Source organism: Musa acuminata, chromosome BXJ2-9 (genome assembly GCF_036884655.1).
Source record: "Musa acuminata AAA Group cultivar baxijiao chromosome BXJ2-9, Cavendish_Baxijiao_AAA, whole genome shotgun sequence".
Lineage (NCBI taxonomy): Eukaryota > Viridiplantae > Streptophyta > Magnoliopsida > Zingiberales > Musaceae > Musa > Musa acuminata.
Genome location: NC_088346.1, coordinates 15,169,846 through 15,188,801, shown reverse-complemented (window position 1 = coordinate 15,188,801; position 18,956 = coordinate 15,169,846). Strand labels below are relative to the sequence as shown.

At 40.2% G+C, this 18,956-nt stretch overlaps 2 protein-coding genes across 2 annotated transcripts; both read left to right on the top strand.

Annotated features, from left to right (window-relative positions):
- The first annotated feature begins 394 nt into the window (after positions 1–394).
- LOC135623262 (squamosa promoter-binding-like protein 14) lies at positions 395–8,836 on the top strand. Its single transcript, XM_065126023.1, has 3 exons — positions 395–1,761; positions 7,856–7,980; positions 8,064–8,836. Exons 1-3 carry the CDS (start codon positions 1,400–1,402, stop codon positions 8,651–8,653), a joined length of 1,077 nt encoding a protein of 358 aa, XP_064982095.1. The 5' UTR covers positions 395–1,399; the 3' UTR covers positions 8,654–8,836.
- Positions 8,837–8,977: 141 nt separating this feature from the next.
- On the top strand, positions 8,978–18,493 carry LOC135623261 (uncharacterized). The gene is made up of 8 exons (XM_065126022.1): positions 8,978–9,941; positions 10,861–11,085; positions 11,195–11,397; positions 11,480–11,921; positions 12,002–12,361; positions 12,441–12,619; positions 12,743–15,736; positions 15,852–18,493. The coding sequence occupies exons 2-8, from the start codon at positions 10,884–10,886 to the stop codon at positions 18,444–18,446; spliced, it is 6,975 nt and encodes a 2,324-aa protein (XP_064982094.1). The 5' UTR covers positions 8,978–9,941; positions 10,861–10,883; the 3' UTR covers positions 18,447–18,493.
- Positions 18,494–18,956: the final 463 nt, after the last annotated feature.

Below are 18,956 nucleotides of genomic sequence, written 5' to 3'. Positions count from 1 at the left end.
AGCCAAGCAAAGTAGAAGAGGTGCGAGACAAAGTTGATGGCCATAAGCTTCCGATCCAGCTAACCAAGTTGAGTTGACTTAACCCACAAATGGGCTATTATTCTGCACATATTTTTGGTACGGCCCTTCACGTCTCGACTGACGACACCTAAAGTTCCTCCGACACGAAATGGACGACAATAGGAGGAGGCGGCCAAGGGGGTCAAAGTGGTCGGCGGTGTAGCGTCAAAATCTTTGGTCTCCCCCCGTATGAGACTTTCACTCCAACTTTAAGGCTCGTACGTTTTTCTATGATGCTTGCAATCACAACCTAAGAGAAGAAGAGACCGAGAAAAAGTTTCTAACAATCACCAACAAAAATACAAAACAAAGAATTCCACCGATCTAATATAATCTCTTGCAACGATGAAGATTTGGAATTCTTTCTTCCTCATCGCCTGATTCTGATTCTTTTGCCATGCCTTGATATCATACATACTAACAGCCATTTTCACTAAGACAGTAGGTTTCCTCCGGAGCTCCGTGAACACATCTCAAGTCTCTCATGCCCAAAAACACACAACACTGAATAAAATGAATCAACACAGTTCCATTGAGGATACCGTCCGATGTTTATTAAACGAAGAAAGATCTGCACAAGCCTTGAATCCATCAAATAGTTGCTCAGTTCTGACAGAAGCAAGCCTCCATCTGCGTGATTTCTTGAGTTTAATTCCCTCATCCTCAAATTAATGCATCCATTAAGACAGTTTCCTATATTTGCAGTCGGTTCCCAAGAAGCCAGGGATGAAGACCCAGGAGGGCCCTCCCATCAAATCCAAAGCTCCTTCCAAGAAGATTCTCCCCCAGTGAGATTCTTCAGTCGCACGACTCAGTAGCAGAGGAAAGAAAGAAGCGGAAAAGGAAGCACGTCTTCTTCCATCAAAGCAAAAGCAAAACCCAGATGATGGATACACCAGAAGTTGCTTTTCCGTGACATGCACACACAGATACATAAATGTATGTATCTTAAGAAAGCAGAATGTCCCCAACTCCATGTCACAAGGAACTGTACAAGATGAAGGTCTTTATTAGAAAGAGGAAATCCTATTCAGAGGGCACCAAAGAAAGACCGTCGTCACCGTTCATCCTCTAGCTGTTGTAGTACAGAGGTATCCCCAAGCATGATCTCTTGGCCAGAATGCTTTCCAGACTGATGGTGTTATGCCGCAAATGAAATAGCTCGATGTGGCAGTGGCAGCTTTGTGAGGCAGCAGAAAGACACAAAAGCCCTTCTTCTAGCCCACTTGCCCCCGCCGTCAGGGCCCGCTCTTCCTTGGAGAAACCAACTCCCCTTTTTAGGCCGCCTCCTGGTCTCTGAGTCCATGGTTGGGCTGTAGAGAGGGTTGCAACTGTGAAGATGGACTCGAGCTCTCTCAAGGCCTCTGCGACCTCGAGTAGCTCCAGTGATCCTCCCCATGGGCTCAAGTTTGGGCGAAAGATCTACTTTGATGGTGGCAGCGGCGGGAGTGGGAGCTCCTCCGAGACACCGTCGGCTCCGTTGACGGAGGCGGCCACGCCACCGCCTCCGACGAAGAAGGGGAAGGGGGTGGCGCAGGGAGGTCAGCACCAACCACCTAGGTGCCAGGTGGAGGGGTGTAATGTCGATCTGACGGGGGCTAAGGCATACTACTGTAGGCACAAAGTTTGTGGGATGCACTCCAAGGCACCTAAGGTTATGGTTGCAGGCTTGGAGCAGAGGTTCTGTCAGCAGTGTAGCAGGTAAAGTTTGCTTCTTAGTTTGTTCTTTGAGTTCTCGTAGGCCTTCTCTTTCCCTAAAGCCAATATTATTATTCTTCTCTTTCTTTTGGTACGCCCCCTTCCGAATCTGGTTTTGAGTATAGAAATTTGTGAAATAGATGTTGTTGTTGTTCTTGATTTGTGAGCTAAACCATGCTGCCTATGAATGCTAATAAAGAGTCCTGTTTTATGGTCTTCTTGTGTAGGAATGGGATTTACTAATCTATTTTATTTATCTATAGGCTTTGTTTAAGGTAATATTATGCCTTGTGTAAAAAGCAAAAAAAAAAACAAAAATGATCGTAGTGAGGAACATGCTATTGTTTGTAAAAGAGGTCATCCCCATTTGATAATATCGTTTATTAGATAGTGAATAAGTGATTTTGTTGGGTTGAATGCTGGACGAACTTTGCGAGCGCGTTTAATATCATTTATACAGGTTGGTCTTTTGTAATTTTCTTCATCTTTTGATATTTGTTTGATGTGTACAACTACTGGGTTTATATCCTTTGCGATATCTTTGGATATGAGAGTTCCATGTTTCGTAATTATGACCGCCATCTTCTTCGGAAAATTAAGCTTCAGAAATATTCTCTTGATTTTTATTATTTTGGGAAACAACCTCTATATTTGTCTCTGCAAAATATCATGACTCAGTATTTGTTTGCTGATTTCATCAACATCTGTTGATCTGTGCTTGAGTTGTTAGTTTAGAAACTCAAAATGTAGCTTGAAATCCATTTCATTTCTTGCTGTTACGGACATGATCCATAATACTCCATAGAAGAATATTATGAGTTCTTTGTGTGTCAATTAAAGAACTGTACTTGTTGTGAGAGTTCCGCAGTCAGCTGTTGATTTAAAGGAAAAGTTGTATGATAGGTGTTTCCAGAATAGACAATTCATAGTGTGATTATCTTCTTAGCCCGATTTAATGATTTTATTAATAGTTCAGGTCAGTGATTTAAAAAGCGTTAGGCATCAAAAGACGCTAAGGTCCTAAATCGCCTAAGGCACTAGGTGCTCGTCCGAACGAAACGAGATGCTAAAATATAAAAAATATATAATATGATTAATAAATATAATTATTTAAATAAAAATATGTTATTAAATTAAGAAAATCTAAGGTACAAAATCACAATGTCATATTAACAAAAAGTCTCAAAATTCAAAACAATAAAATTTTATATCAAAGTCAATCATCATAATCAATATTATCGTTATTTTCACATAAATCATTTTCATTGAATTCGTCCTTTTCCTCTTGTCCTTCCTCTTTATTAAAATATGTTTCATTCTCTATGTCTTCAACAATTGCACGAGTCGAGTTTGATGCTTTTGCACTCTTTTTTTTTTTGTCATCTATCTTGTATATATTTGTAATTCTCCAATACCTGAAACTCTTGTTACTTCTCCCCATGTCAATTTATCATATTCAAATGCAAGCTCGTCTTCGACATCTTGCAAGTTAGCACCCATTTCTCCCACAAACCATTTATTTGAATCATCAATATCTTATAATGAGATTAGATCAATTCTATTTTGCAAATCATGATGAGCCTTCAAAGCTTGATTATACTTTATGTAAACAAGATCGTATAATTGTTGATATTCCAACCGATTTCTTCTCTTTGAGCGAATATATTATATCATATAATTTAAAAAATATTAATATATCTATCTAAATTAATTAATTAATTAAAACAAAAATATTTAGTGATCCTTACATGCTCAAAGATATTCCAGTTTCACTTACAACCTGAAGCACTACAAGTCAAACTAAGTACTTTGATAGCAAATTGCTGTAAGTTCGAGGTGGAATTTTTAAATAGACTCCACCACTCAGTTGCAAAATTTATGTTTTTATTAGTAATAACATAGTAATATACTATATATGAAATTAATTATATCAAATTATTAATACCTGGAGACATAGTTGCCTTGGATCGAACTGTCATTGGAATTCCAAAAAGACCTTCGGCATTTTTATATAGAGATAATTCACGAATAATCTTATCTTACACCTCAATGCTTGGAACTAATCTTATAACGCATTGATATAACCCATCCAAAACTTCTATATCAAACCCAACAGATTTAATCTTATAAATGAATTCAGGATTCAAATAATAATACTGTATGTAAGGGACGATGAAGTTGACAATTCCATCTTTCGTCAACGATTATAAAAATTTTCTCATATTTTTTTTCATTTTCATTAAAAGATCTTTTAATCATCTCCTTTGCTCTATTCATAGCCGCATAAATATATCTTATTGCAGGCTTATTTTCATTATCCACCAACCGAATGACTCAAACAAGAGGGTCATTACCTTTAATGTATAAATTATATGATTTCAAAATGATGACATTAAAACGATATCAGTTGCCCTCTTGCCTCTTGCTTCTTTTGCCCATTTGTTTGTCACCCATTTCTCAAAGGGAAACATGTTTCTCGGATTATGTTTTTGATAGTACACGCTCTATAATGTTAGGAATGAAGTAACGAATCAGGTGACACCATATCTCACTAATTCTTTATTGCCTGTGAATTCTCTCATCATATTCAAAACTCCAATATGATTATAAAGAAATCCAACAATAAAAATTACCCTTTCTAAAGTTGTTTTGATGTTTAAGATCTTTTCAATATCCTCTAACATTAAATCAATACAATGTGCTACACATAGAGTCAAATATAAGTGTTGTCTTTTTATTTCAAGTAATTTACTTGAGAGAAAGGATAGATAAGACTTAAGAGTTTAACATATTTCATTGAAGATAAAGTAATTAAAAATTCAAAAATTCAAAAGATGAATATTATCAACTAATTCATAGTTGCTTTCATTGTTAGTTATGACTTGAATGACATTTTGTTCTCCAATTTCTTTCATGAACTTGTCAAGTAAATTATATATCTTATCTTCAGATTTTACAAAAGATGAAGCATCTATTGACTTCACAAACATAGTCCCTAAAGAATAATTAACCATAAAATTAATTATACTTCTGCTTCTTCTGTCAGTCCAAGCATATGACATATTAGAGCAACCATATGTTGCCCATGATTCCTTATTACCTTTTAATAAATTATTTGTATAATTCAACTCTTTTTACAACAATGGAACTCACAACTCATAATAACTTGGATGTTTTAATCCCGCACCATATCTTTCAATAACTTTAATCATTTCATTAAAACTGTCTAAATGAGTTGTACTAAGGGGAAGACTAGCCTGATAGAAGAAGCAAGCAATGTGCTGAATTGTTTTTCCTCTTATTTCTTTATCACAAGCATTACTTATATTTGTTTGCCTAAATTTTGAGTCTTCTGCTTGCCTTTGTTGCTTCAGTGATCCTTGAAACATTTATAGATCCATCGATCATTTTTTACCCTTCTTAGTACTCATAACTTCTTTTCTTTTTTTCTCGTATACTTTTTTCCCACTTGGGTTAATACTGATAGAATAATCTTCTTCTTCATCCCTAATATGTTCAACATTATCTTCTGGTAAATTCCTATAAGATTCATTCTTTTGGGTCTTCTTTTCATTCATATAACTTAGCAACTCTTCTTTTACTTCAGATGGATACTTTTTGCAAGCTGCTGCATTCTTGAAATTTCTTACTAGATGTTGTTTTGCACAAAAAATATTACCTCTAGTAGTCTTATCGTAGAATATGCAAGTCACTACATTAGGATCTTTCGGATCCTTTAGATAATTATACTTCCATGCAGAATCTTTTTTTGATGTCATTGGAGAATCTATTGAGTTACTTTGTATACTTACCATTTATCTTGAAATCTAACAATAATTTCAAATAAATAAAAATTAACAGTATTAAAATAAAAATTATATATTATTAATCTAATAAATAAAAATATTGTTACTAGTATACAATTAGCAGTATACTGTTAATATACTATTAACAGTATACTATCGAAGTGAGAAAAGTGTGAGTAAGAGGAAGACCGAAGCTACTGACTGATAACAGTAGTAGTGGTAGCGACAACGGTAGTAGCGAGCAATGGCAACGGGAGCAGGAGCGGCAAGCGACGACAGTAGCAACGATAGCGGTAATAGCAAGCAGCGGGAGCGGTGAGCAACGATAGTGGTAGCAGCAAGCAGCAGTAGCGGGAGCGGCGAGCGACGACAATGGCAATGACAGCAGGAGTGGCGAGCAGCGATAGTGGTAGTGGCAGTGGTAGCAGCGAGCAACAACAGCGGGAGTGGGGAGCGACGACAGTGACAGTGGCAGCTGCAACGATAGCAACGAGCAGTGGCAGCGGGAGCGATGAGCAGGGTTCGATTGAACCAACTAAAGCACCGGAGACCGAACCAAACCTAAAACGTTGGTTCAGTCGCCTGGTTTAACACGACGCTGGCCCGAAGCGCCCGGCACCTGGGCTCGGGCGAGCACCCAAGCGGCACCTCTTTGAAGCACATCGCTTGGAAATAAAGTGAGGCGCTCGGGCCTCGCCTCGCCTCGCCCGAGCGCCTATTGAAATCGCTGGTTCAGGTTAAATCTAACTGCTGAAAGCAAGCACATATGGTCGGACCGCCCCCCCTACGCTTCACACTTTGATTTGTAGAGTTTTGAAAACAAATTCACCTGCTTTTTTTTTGTTTTATGTAATTTTTGTGTCTACTACTAAGAAGTTCTATCAAGAAATATTTAGTATTCCATGGGTCTCCAAGGAGACGTCTGAGTGGTTAAAGTCAGTTTCACAGTTATGAGATCAGAATTTCGATTCCTGCTGTAAGCATATTGTATGATAGTTATGTAATGAATGGAATGAGTTAGTGTTTAAAATACTATTGACAATGTTTCTCAATGTGATTTAAAGACCATAATATGTTCAATGATTTCTACAAGAAAACTAATGGTAAATATTATCCAAATGATGTTTATGAAGTCTTGTATCCACTAACTTATTCCTAATTGCATTTGGTATTTATGAGGAGTCCATTATCTTCTCCTCATACAAATGAATTTGCACAAATACATTTGAAACCCTAATTGAACATGACTTGGAAACTTTGACAGTAACCTATTTACAATTCTTGTTTGTGTACGATTGACAAGATTTTGTATTACAGATGGCTCTAATCCAATCAGACAAGACGGTTTGGAATGGCATATTGTGATAAGAAATTCCATCTGAATTCAGTTCTGGTCAGGATTGTGCATTTCCATTTTTTTGGCTGAAATTGATTGGTGGAATATGATTTATAGACCGAAATGGATTGGCGTGATGGATCAAATTGACCAAAACATGATTTCTATAATTTTTCATGACTTTTACAAGTGAAATGGCAGACGTGAACTTAAGGAGATTGGAACTATTGTTGCTATTTGACTAAAACAGCCAAAATTATCGAAGTTGCTGATATTGACGAGAACAATAATTTCCCTGTAATAATAATGTCCACTAAGTAGAAATTTGTACTAATGTTGTCAGTTTTAGTGCATGAGGTATGTACATTATAGGAATGATCAGTTTGTTGATTCTTTACCATGAGCCTGTCATCACATGAATGTCATGACTGTCTCAGGTGCTTTCTGAGTTTCAATTTCTGTGACAAGGTTGCATTCAATAGGCAGATAGGATTGATTACACATCCTACTTTGGGAACCAAGAAGACACTTTTGTGTTATTAACGGGCATTATCTCATTGATCAAATTCATATCAAGTGTGCTTCTAACTATCAGTGACAATGAGAGAGAGAATCTTCTTCATTATTTATCATATAATAAATGAAGTACATCTTCCTTTCTGATTAATTACATTTGAGAGGTCTGACATGAGGTTGAAAGCAAGTAGTGGAATTCTCACAGAAGCCCCATGAAGCATTTTGATGTGAGTTGTGCTTTATGGCCTACCCATTTTGGTAGAAAGCCTGGAAAACGGTGATGATGCTGATTACGATAGGCAGTATTATGCTCATTCTGGCTCTAAAAACATTGTTTTGGATGGTAAATATTTTTTTCTTATTTTGCAGTTTGTTTTCTGAGAAATTTAACTCTTTAAATAACATTTGCTTTTTCATTGCCGTGGCTACTGAATTACAGGTTTCATCAATTACCTGAATTTGACCAAGGAAAGCGCAGTTGTCGCAGACGTTTGGCAGGACATAATGAACGCAGAAGGAAGCCACCTCCTGGGCCGTATGGCCGCTTTGCATCATCCTTCCATGGTCATAAGCAACTCACTGTGGCGGAATTCACATTATTATACCTGTAGCCTTCTAATATGCTAATAATATGTTTTGTTTCACAGAACAACCTAGTGGATTCAGAAGCTTTCTGATGGACTTCAGTTACCCAAATCTCTCTAGTAGTCGAAGAAATCCAACTGCAACTGCTGGTGACGGGGTGGCCACTAATGAGTGGCACAGGGACTTGGATGCTTCACCTGGTGCCGTGGCACTGCATGGTACCCATAGGTGCTCTCAAGGACCTGCAGCAGGAACCTTATGCTCTACCATGGAAATTCCAAAAGGTGAATGTCTTGCAGGCGTCTCTGACTCAAGCTGTGCTCTCTCTCTTCTGTCAACACATCCATGGAGTAGCAGCTCTGCCAGGAATGGTGCTCCGGTAATCCCAGCAACCAGCATCTTCGACAGCCCCGGAACGGTCGATTCAGTCATCCCTAGCAATTACGTTACCAGCTTATGGGGGGTCAGAGATCGTGGAGGCAGGACTAGCTCACACAAGGTCCTGCGTGAAATGGGATCAGTGGAAGCAACCGCGACAGTTGATGCTCATTTTTCAGGTCAGGCAGAGTTTGCTCTGCAGGAAAATGGACAGTGTCTCGACCACAGTTTGGGTAGCGCATATGGCCATTCAGGTCTTCGCATGCATTGGTAGCTGTAGACTCTATAATCAATTCATGTCAAAGGAACCTAATCATGAGGATTGGATGGAGCATCACGAACCAAAGCTTTCATAATGCCTAGTTCTAGTTCTAAAGATCTTATGCCTCTCAACTATTATATGAATGCTTATGTTACTAAAAAGCAGCATTAGTATGGTGTGATGTGTGTTTGCTAATATAGCTTTGGGAATGTTGAAGTCACCTAATTGTGCATTTTCATCTTCCAGTCATAGCTACACTTGTCGCCTTTGCCAGTCATCCATTCATGGAAATTAAATATTTTTTTTTCTTTTTTGCATAATATGTATCTTCCATTTCAATATTAAAATCTTCCACATATTAGTTTAACTTAACTACAACGAAATCATGGTTGTATATATATATATAAAGGTATAAATTTATAGGTATATATCTGAATTTTGGACCGAACTAAAAACACTTGTTATCCGGTTCGCCTGCCCGCTCGGTTGTCGCATCGATCGGAGGTTAAGAATGCGAAACGGGTGACCGTTACAGATTGATTGCTCCGTGCTAAAATGTCACAGAATTCGACAAGTTGATCACAAGACCGAAGGAATGGGATCGTCAATCGTCGTGGGAGTACTTCCATTGTGTCGTGCCTTCAATTCTTCTTCGGAGTTCGTTCCTTCAACTCTTATTCTATCGATCTAATCATGGTAAAATCCGCCTTCTCCCCCTCGAACTTTAGTTCAGATCGATCCGATAGAAAAAAGGTTTGCAGACCAAGGATCATCTCCCTTTTTCTTCCGATTCCTCGCCTTCAGGATAGAACGTCTATAGATTGATTGGGGAATGTGCATTTCTGTCGATTGATCGGAGAAGAAAGTTACCTTTTCTTTCTTTAATTGTAAACTTGTGCCCGCCTCCTGCTGCGCCAGGATATCAAAATCTCTTTGCTGCGGAGTTGGCGAGGTCTGAGGAATCCAATGTTTTTGATTCCTTGGAATATCTGTGTAGCGGAAAGCTAGGGTTTTGTCTTGTTCCCTTGCTTTATTTTATTATTTTCTGCAGTCGTATTACGTGAAGGTGTTCTTTCTAACCTCCAAACGTAGTAATCTGAGGGAACATCAATACCCAAGCTTCCCTCTGGTAACTACTTTGATTCGCCTCGTGTCCATTTTGTCTTGTCTCGTTTGGAGGGGGATGACATCTTCTTGGTTTAAATTCCGGCATGAAGACCTGCGTCTTACAATGTGGCAGGGCGGCTACGGGCGGAGTGCCACTCTGCCTTCTGGTGGTGAATCCTGTCCAAGACAGCAGGTGTGGGCAATTGCTTGATTATGGATCTATTCTTTTTTTATCTCTTGTTTCTGATGGTGATTTTTATCAATTAGTTGGGGCATCTGTACTGCAGTGATTTTTACGCATACCTAGTTGTTCGTGAACATGTGATCAGAAGCGATCGGGTGCAACTTTTGTTGTCTTTCTTGAACAATTGAGGAAGTGATATTCTATGTGTTGGCTCTCTCATATCTGAAAGTTTATGTTTATTTTGGGGCTTATTCATTCCCAAATCTTGGTCATTAGCTTATATGTGTCTGTTCATAAAAGGTTTCGATTTGTTATGGTTGTTAAATAGGAAGGGGTACAGATTTTTTTTTATGGTTTATTTCCATTGATTTTCCAAGGTAAAGTCAATTCACTGACTGGCTGTCATATTTGAATGTCCTAGACATAACTGAATCTGTTGAATGCTAAAATCACTGGTGTCTTTTCTCTAGCTTATGGTCCTTCCATAGTTGGCACTACTTCTGTTGAGTCACAAACTTAAGTATGCTTGTTTTTAGATCAGTTGCTCTTCTAGTCTAGAATCTTTTATGTTTAAAAAAAATTTGTTAGATAGTCTGCAAAAATGGTGTTCTTGTTAGCAAGGTTCAAGATCTTCTACCATGCCTTTGGATATTATGCAGTTCTATGAAAGGATTAAATACTTCTAGTAGGTGATCTTCCCTTGATCTTTGAAAGCTTTCCCCAAATCGGTGTTTGACATTTGGATTTAGGAAATGGATAAATTCATCGAGTTCTTAACTTGACCTAGAGGTTGTTTCTTATTCTGATACTTGCAAGTTGTCACTTATGCTTAGATTCTTATCCTAATAATGCTTACATGAAAGAATTATATTTTCTTCTCATTATTTGTGAAATAGTGTTTCTCATCCTTGAATTTAATCTCAAGCAGGAACTGCTGCTGGAGATCAAAGGATGGATACTACAATATGTATTGAAGATCAACTGTCCAAGTTGCATCCATGCTTTCCTGTGCAGACAAGAATTGCTATCGTGGGAGCTGGGCCAAGTGGATTATCAGCTGCCTATGCCCTGGCGAAGCTTGGATATGGTAACGTGACCATATTCGAGAAGTGTCAATCAGTTGCTGGAATGTGTGAATCAGTTGATATTGAAGGTGGAGGATCTTGGACTGACATGTTTTTTCTGTAGCAGATTGGTTTTCCATATGCTTCTTTTGATTAGCAGAAAAAAAAGAGAGTAATTGTTTAGTTGCTAATGTTCAGGAAAAATTTATGATCTGGGAGGTCAAGTTATTGCTGCAAACAGTGCCCCTGTTATATCTCATTTGGCAAAGGAAGTAGGTGCAGAATTTGAAGAAATGGACTCACACAAGCTTGCTTTTATTGATAGCCGTAGTGGGAAATTCGAAGACATGAAAGTGGCTGATGATTATGCTTCTCTGATCTCCATGACATTGAAATTACAAGTTAAACAGCTTCTTCGCATTTTGTTCCCATTTTGAAATCGTTAAAACATTATTGTGACAGAGAACTTTACTTTTCTTACAGGATGAAGCAACAAGGTCCGGTCATATTGGAATTCATGCATTGAGTGGCATTGCATCTGATTCAACTCTTGATTTTCTGAAGTTGCACGGCCTGAGTTCTTTGCCTAAATCAGTAGCATATGGTTATACTGCATCTGGTTATGGTTTTGTTCAAGACATGCCATATGCTTATATTCAAGAGTTCACTAGGACTTCCATGGCTGGAAAGATTCGGCGTTTTAAAGGAGGATACATGAGCATGTGGCAAAAGCTTAGCCAGTCTCTACCCTTTGAAGTCCTGTGTAACACCGAGGTTTTGATGGTCAAGCGAAATATTTCAGGTGTCAGAGTAACTGTCAAGAATGCTGATGATGAGCAAAAACTTATGAAGTTTGATAAAATTATCTTTTCAGGTAATTTGACATTCAAGAATGGAAGGACATACAGGTCTTCATTCCTAACAAGTAAGTAGCTTTGCAACAGCTTGGCATTATTCCTTCATGCCACACATTTAATTTTTGACTAATATCTCTCTGTTCTACAGCTGGGGAAAATGAGGTGGTAGATTTGAATGATCTCGAGAAGCAGCTATTCTGTAAGGTGCGAACAATAGATTACTACACCACCGTTCTCAAGATCAAAGGATTTGAGCATATATCTGTTGGTTTTTATTACTTCGGGGAATTTATGGAGGATCCTGCAACTATTGGACATCCTGTAGCAATGCAAAGATTCTTTGCTGATACAAATATTTTCCTGTTTTGGTCTTATGGAAACTCCAGTAATATCAGGAGTCCAACTGTGACCAGCCTTCTGATTAATGTTGTGAGGACCATGGGAGGAATCATCGAAAAGGTGGTATTGCAGCGCCGGTTCAAATACTTCCCTCACGTTGATAGTGAAGGTCCAATTCGTTAGTCATCTTTAATTATTTCCATGCTCCTTTCTCTTTCACAACTTTAATTTTGTGAGTTCTTTTACAGAGATGAAAAATGGCTTCTTTGAGAAGTTGGAAACACAACTTCAAGGTTTTCAGAATACTTATTATTTGGGAGGGCTGATGGCTTTTGAACTAACAGAACGAAACTCATCTTATGCCATGGCATTGGTCTGTAATTACTTTGCCAGACGTGGTGAGATGCCATTGATTCCATATGTTAAGGTAATTTAAACTGGTTTCCTTGACAGTGAAAATCTTGAGAGACTGCTAGATTGATGTCAAGACATTTTTCCTTTAATTTATATGTTAAATGGTCATCTTATACAGTGAGTTCATTTGTTGCAGAGATTGTTTCCTCTAGTTTCTAGTCAAGAGCCATATTTTCAGAGAGAACTTGGTGAACTTGCAGGCGTAGAATTTCCAGATCTGCCTTCCCTAGATAGTTATTTGAGCTTCTGGGGAACTCATCCAGTCACCGTTAGTAAAACTCTCTATACTTGGATTACTGAGGAAGGTCAAGTTGTGGACCAGAGAACCTACAGTGAACTCCAAGCCAATGCATGTCATATTGCTCAAAATCTGTTAACAAGCAAGAAACCAACTTTCAAGCCAGGTGACCGGGTTCTTTTAGTCTACCTCCCTGGTCTGGAATTTATTGATGCCTTTTTTGGGTGCCTCAAAGCAAAAATCATACCAGTTCCTCTTTTGCCTCCTGATCCACTAAAGAGAGGTGGACAAGCACTTCTCAAGATTCATAACATTTCTAAATTGTGCAACACTGTAGCAATTCTATCCACATCTTCATACCACAGAGCTGTTAGAACAGGCTTTGTGATGAATGTGATATCATTGACAAATAGCAATTCGAGATCTTCAGCTTTTTGGCCTGACCTTCCATGGATCTATACAGATTCATTGATCAAGAAGTATAGAAGTCAGTCTAGGAAACTGAAAGACTTGGAATCTGAAGCCATAAGCTCTGAGTCTCAACCAGATGATATATGCTTTCTGCAATTCACATCAGGTTCGACTGGTGATCCAAAGGGGGTGATGATAACTCATGGAGGGTTAATTCATAATGTCAAAACAATGAGAAGAAAATATAGGAGCACCTCAAGAACTATTTTGGTTAGTTGGCTTCCTCAGTATCATGACATGGGGCTTATAGGTGGCCTTTTTACTGCTCTAGTCAGTGGTGGATCTTCAATTCTTTTCTCACCAATGACATTTATCAGGAATCCTCTTCTGTGGCTTCAAACCATGAGTGACTATCAGGCAACTCACAGTGCAGCTCCTAATTTCGCATTTGAACTGGTAATTAGAAGGTTAGAATCTGATAAAGTAAAGAACCATGCTTATGATCTGTCTTCAGTTGTCTTTCTTATGGTTGCTGCTGAACCAGTGAGGCAGAAAACTCTAAAAAAATTCATTGATATTTCTCGACCATTTGGCCTTTGTCAAGAGATTTTGGCTCCCGGCTATGGTCTGGCTGAGAACTGTGTGTTTGTAAGCTGTGCTTTTGGAGAGGGTAAGCCAGTCCTCATAGATTGGCAGGGTAGAGTCTGCTGTGGCTACGTCAATCCGAATGATTCGGATGTTGACATTACGATCATAGATCCAGAAACTCTCAAAGAGCATGAAGAATTTGGGAAAGAGGGTGAGATATGGATTAGCAGTCCCAGTGCAGGTATAGGGTACTGGGGTGATAAAGATATGAGTCAAAAGACATTCTTTAATGAGCTCGATAACCACAAAGGCAAGAGATACACAAGAACAGGAGACCTGGGGAGAATAATTGATGGGAAGCTTTTCATTACTGGAAGAATAAAGGATTTAATTATTGTTGCTGGAAGAAACATCTACTCTGCCGATGTAGAGAAGACAGTAGAAAGTTCATCCAAAGCCTTACGCCCAGGTTGCTGTGCTGTTATTGGTGTTCCAGAGGAAACGTTGACAGAAAAAGGGATTTCCGTTCCGGAGACTTCTGATCAAGTTGGACTGGTTGTGATTGCCGAGGTTAAGGAGGGAGAATCAGTGAATGAAGAGATTGTTGAGGAAATCAAAGGACGAGTAACAGAAGAACATGGTGTCTCTGTAGCTTCTGTGAAGCTGATTAAGCCTAGAACTATATCAAAAACATCATCCGGAAAGATCCGAAGGTTTGAATGCCTGAAGCAATTCACAGATGACACACTAATTCTAGTAAAAAAGCCCAATATTTCTAAGAAGATTTTATCTCGATCTTTCACCACTGGCAGCTCCATAGAGGGAAGGAGATTACACCTGCCACTGGATAAATCTCCTAATTTTCAACCTCGCAATGCTGGAAAGAATGTTGGTGAAATAATCAATTTTCTGAAAAGACTTGTAGCAGAGCAAACTGGGTTAGAAGTTGAGAAGATATCTGCTACTGAAAGCCTTGTTTCATACGGTATTGATTCAATTGGAGTGGTTAGAGCAGCACAGAAACTCTCAGATTATCTTGGTGTTCCTGTTGGAGCAGTAGACATTTTCACTGCAACTAGCATTTCAGATTTAGCAAGCTTTTCAGGAAATCTTCTTCTTGAGTCTCAGCCCGGGTCCATGACAACTACTTCTTACCTTCCAGAGGTTGAAGCAGAATTCCTCGGGCACGATATTAATCCATCAACAATTTGGAAACTGACTATATGGTTGCTACAACTTTTGGCCATCACTTATATTTCTTTTATCCTCGTTTTTCCTGCTTATGTTTCAAGCTCCATGTTCATGAAGTTGCATCCTCTTATTCTGATCGAGGAAATGTCATTCGCATCTTCTCTTATTTCTCTTGTCCTGGCACCTCTTGCCTGGATTTCCTACATCTTCCTCACCTGCCTTTTCCTCTCCCTGTTTGGAAACTCGTTCTTACAGCTTAACTATGTTCTCACCCCAGAGGTCTCCATCTGGTCCGTTGATTTTGTAAAGTGGTGGGCACTTAGCAAGGCTCAAGAACTGGCCGCAAAATTCTTGGCTGTATACCTCAGAGGGACAGCATTCTTGAATCATTGGTACAGGATGCAAGGAGCTCGGATAGGATCATCTGTTCTAATCGACACTGTTGACATTACAGACCCCTTTTTGGTGTCATTTGGAGAAGCATCTGTGATAGCGGAAGGTGTAATGATTCAAAGCCATGAAGTGAAGAATGGAGTATTGAGCTTTCACTCGGTCCAAGTTGGCCGGAATTCCACAATCGGCCCCTATGCCATACTTGAGAAAGGAAGTGTAGTGGGAGATGGTGCAGAGGTTCGGCCTCTACAAAAGGTTGAGGGTGTAAATCCTATAATCAGATCAGAGAAAGCCTCTAAACTTTGCAAGGTATTCTATAATCAAAATTAGGCATGCTCTATAAGCAAACTGATAATTTTTAGTGTGTTACTACATATTGAAGTATTCTCTCTCTCTCTATCTCTTTTTTTCTTTTATTTTGCAGAAAGAATTAGACGAAGAGATTCCAAAGACTTTGGTAACACTTTATCACCTTCTGGGAATCTATGCAGTCGGTTTCCTTAGTTCCTTCTCTGGTGCCATTGTTTATTTGTCATACGTATACCTCACCAGAACCTCGTTTCTGCTGCATTATTTCATGTTGGCATGCGTTGCTGGTGCCTTCCATTGGTTGCCGGCTGTTGTGGCAGCATGTGCCTCCATAATTACTGAGATCTCATCCGGTCCAGCAACTTCTGCTTCCTTCCTTGCCCTTGCTTACTTCTGCCATGGTCTAGTCCTCAGCCTCCTCAGCGGTATTCTTAACCGCTGCCTTGCTGGAGATCGAGGAACTCAAAGATCCCACATCAAAACATGGTTTCTCTATCGAGTAAACATCGCCTGCCACCTCAGGTTTGCCAAACTATTGACAGGAACAGAAGCATTTTGCACATATCTACGCCTTTTCGGGGCTAAAGTGGGTCGTCATTGTTCTATCAGAGCCATCAATCCAGTTTGTAGCCCCAGAATGATTTCCATTGGAGATGGCGTCCATCTTGGTGATTTCAGCCGGATTGTAACTGGATTCTATTCCTCTGATGGTTTTACTTGTGGAGAAATCCAGGTGCAGAAGAACTCGGTTGTTGGAAGCCAAAGCCTCATCCTCTCAGGCTCAAACATCCACGAAGATGTTGTCCTGGGAGCCCTTTCTATTGCACCTGTGGGTTCTGTACTTGAAAGAGGTGGCATCTATATGGGTTGTCAGACACCAATCTTGGTCAAAAACACCTTGCATGCTTTAGATGAGAGGATCGAAGAGATGGACGAAAAGTACAAGAAGATCGTTGGTAAACTTGCTGGAAACTTGGCCATAACGACGATGAAAGCCAAATCAAGGTACTTCCATCGGATTGGTGTTGGTGGAAAGGGTGTTCTAAATATCTACCAGGATCTCTTAGGATTGCCGAATCACAGCATCTTCGGGCCAGGCAAGTGTTTCCCGGTAGTAATCCGACATAGCAACAGTCTCAGTGCAGATGATGATGCCAGGATTGATGCACGGGGCGCTGCTTTACGGATTCTGTCAGAAGAAAGTCGTCAAGTACCTCTTCTTGATCTGACCCTGAAAACAGGCAAAGCTTTCTATGCACGCACCATCGAAGACTTCGCCACTTGGCTCTCATGTGGCCTTCCTGCAAGAGAGCAGCAAGTGGAGCGTTGTCCCCACATTCGTGATGCTGTCTGGAGTTCGCTGAGGAACACAAACTCTTACACAGAGCTGCACTACTATTCAAACATCTGCAGGCTATTACGCTTTGACAGTGGCGAGGAGATGTATGTCAAGTTCAAACTCCGACCTGTTGATCGTGACATTGGTGAGGTCTCCGGTCACGTTGCTCCGAAGGGTATCCTTCCTCCGGAAACCGGTGCAATCCCAAGGGAAGAGAATGACACCCGTCCGTTGCTCTTCCTCGCCGATGATTTCCGGAGACGAGTAGATTCCTCAGGTCACGTCCGTTATATATTTCAGCTGCAATGCAGGCCAGTTCCATCGGACGGAGAAGAACGTGAATGGGCTCTCGACTGCACCAGGCCATGGGATGAGACGGAGTACCCGTACATGGACATCGGCGAGATCACAATCGATCAGAATCTCACCATGGAAGAATCCGAGAGACTGGAATTCAACCCGTTTCTCCGCTGCAACGAGGTCGATATTATCCGAGCAACCTCGTGCTCCCAAAGTGCATCTATTGATCATGGCCGCTCATTGGTGTACGAGATATGTCAACATCTACGTAACGGCACGCCGCTCCCAATGGCCTGGCGGAGCTTCCTTGAGCAGTCTGGTGCAAAGGTGGACCTTTCTGGTTGTCCAATGGCAGCAACCGCGGCGATGCTGACAAAGGAATTTGGTGACCGCAGAGTGACACTGGCGAGGACTAGGTGTCAAACACTCTGGGCTACCTGTTGTCAGCCACTGCTGCAGACATTGCTGCCTTATTTCGTTCTTGGAATGGTGATCTTCCTGCTGCTCCGTTGGATGCTCATCGTCAAGTCCACTCTGGAGCTGCCACTGCATTGGTTGCTGCCGCCATTCTGGGTTGCGTCGGGGATCATGGCCGGACTGATATGTGCCGGAGCCAAGTGGGTGCTGGTGGGGAGGAAGAAGGAAGGAGAAGCGGTGCTGATATGGAGCCGGGTGGTATTCATGGACACGGTGTGGCAGGCGCTAAGGACTGTGGTGGGTGACTACTTCGTGGAGATGATAACCGGATCCGTGTTGTTCGGGGTGTGGATGCAGCTCATGGGGTCGAGCATCGAGGTGGACGACGGGGTCTACGTGGACAGCATGGGAGCAGTGCTGAACCCAGAGATGGTGGAGATCCGGAGGGGTGGGGCTGTGGGGAGGGATGCACTGCTCTTTGGGCATAGCTACCAAGGGGAAGAAGGGAGAGTGAAGTACGGGAAGATTAAGGTTGGGGAGGGCGGGTTTGTAGGAAGCAGGGCTGTGGTCATGCCTGGGGCGAGGGTGGAGAGTGGGGGTTGTCTTGGTGCCCTTTCCTTGGCCATGAAAGGAGAGGTTGTGAAGTCCAGGTGAATGTTGTGCCTCTAACAAATAAGTGTTAGGCTTGATGTTAGTCACATCAGGTTGATGTAAGAAATAAGATCCGAATGTTGTGCCTCAACAAATCATATATATCATTTATAGGTTTTTTTTTCTCTTATAATTGGATTTCCGATAATTAAAAATAAATAAATGATAAAGACGAGATTCGAATAGAGTATTTTATAATAAATTATCAAGTTATTTATCATTTAAATTATTTGACATCTTTTGTTGAGGGGATATGATTATTTTAGTTCGATTAAAAATATTGAATTTTGATTGGTTTAATCTAAAGATTTTATTTTTACAAGTAAAAGATTTCGTTTGGGTTTTTATTGTTCCGTTATATACAAATGGAAAGTTTTGTTTTTGCTACCAAACTTGTGATTTTTGTTGCTGATCCAATAGAATTTTTGAAAAGTCTTTATTGAATTTCATATATAATCTTGGTAGGAACTGTATGAGAATTTGAAGATGAATGAGACGGATGTGGTTTTTGAA

Coding starts and splice junctions, on each gene's coding strand:
- LOC135623261 (XM_065126022.1), top strand. CDS start 10,884: ATGGATACTACAATATGTATTGAAGATCAACTGTCCAAGTTGCATCCA. Junction 11,398..11,479: donor CCATGACATTGAAATTACAA/GTTAAACAGCTT, acceptor CTTTTCTTACAG/GATGAAGCAACAAGGTCCGG. Junction 11,922..12,001: donor CAGGTCTTCATTCCTAACAA/GTAAGTAGCTTT, acceptor TCTGTTCTACAG/CTGGGGAAAATGAGGTGGTA.
- LOC135623262 (XM_065126023.1), top strand. CDS start 1,400: ATGGACTCGAGCTCTCTCAAGGCCTCTGCGACCTCGAGTAGCTCCAGT. Junction 1,762..7,855: donor TTCTGTCAGCAGTGTAGCAG/GTAAAGTTTGCT, acceptor ACTGAATTACAG/GTTTCATCAATTACCTGAAT. Junction 7,981..8,063: donor CTTTGCATCATCCTTCCATG/GTCATAAGCAAC, acceptor TTTGTTTCACAG/AACAACCTAGTGGATTCAGA.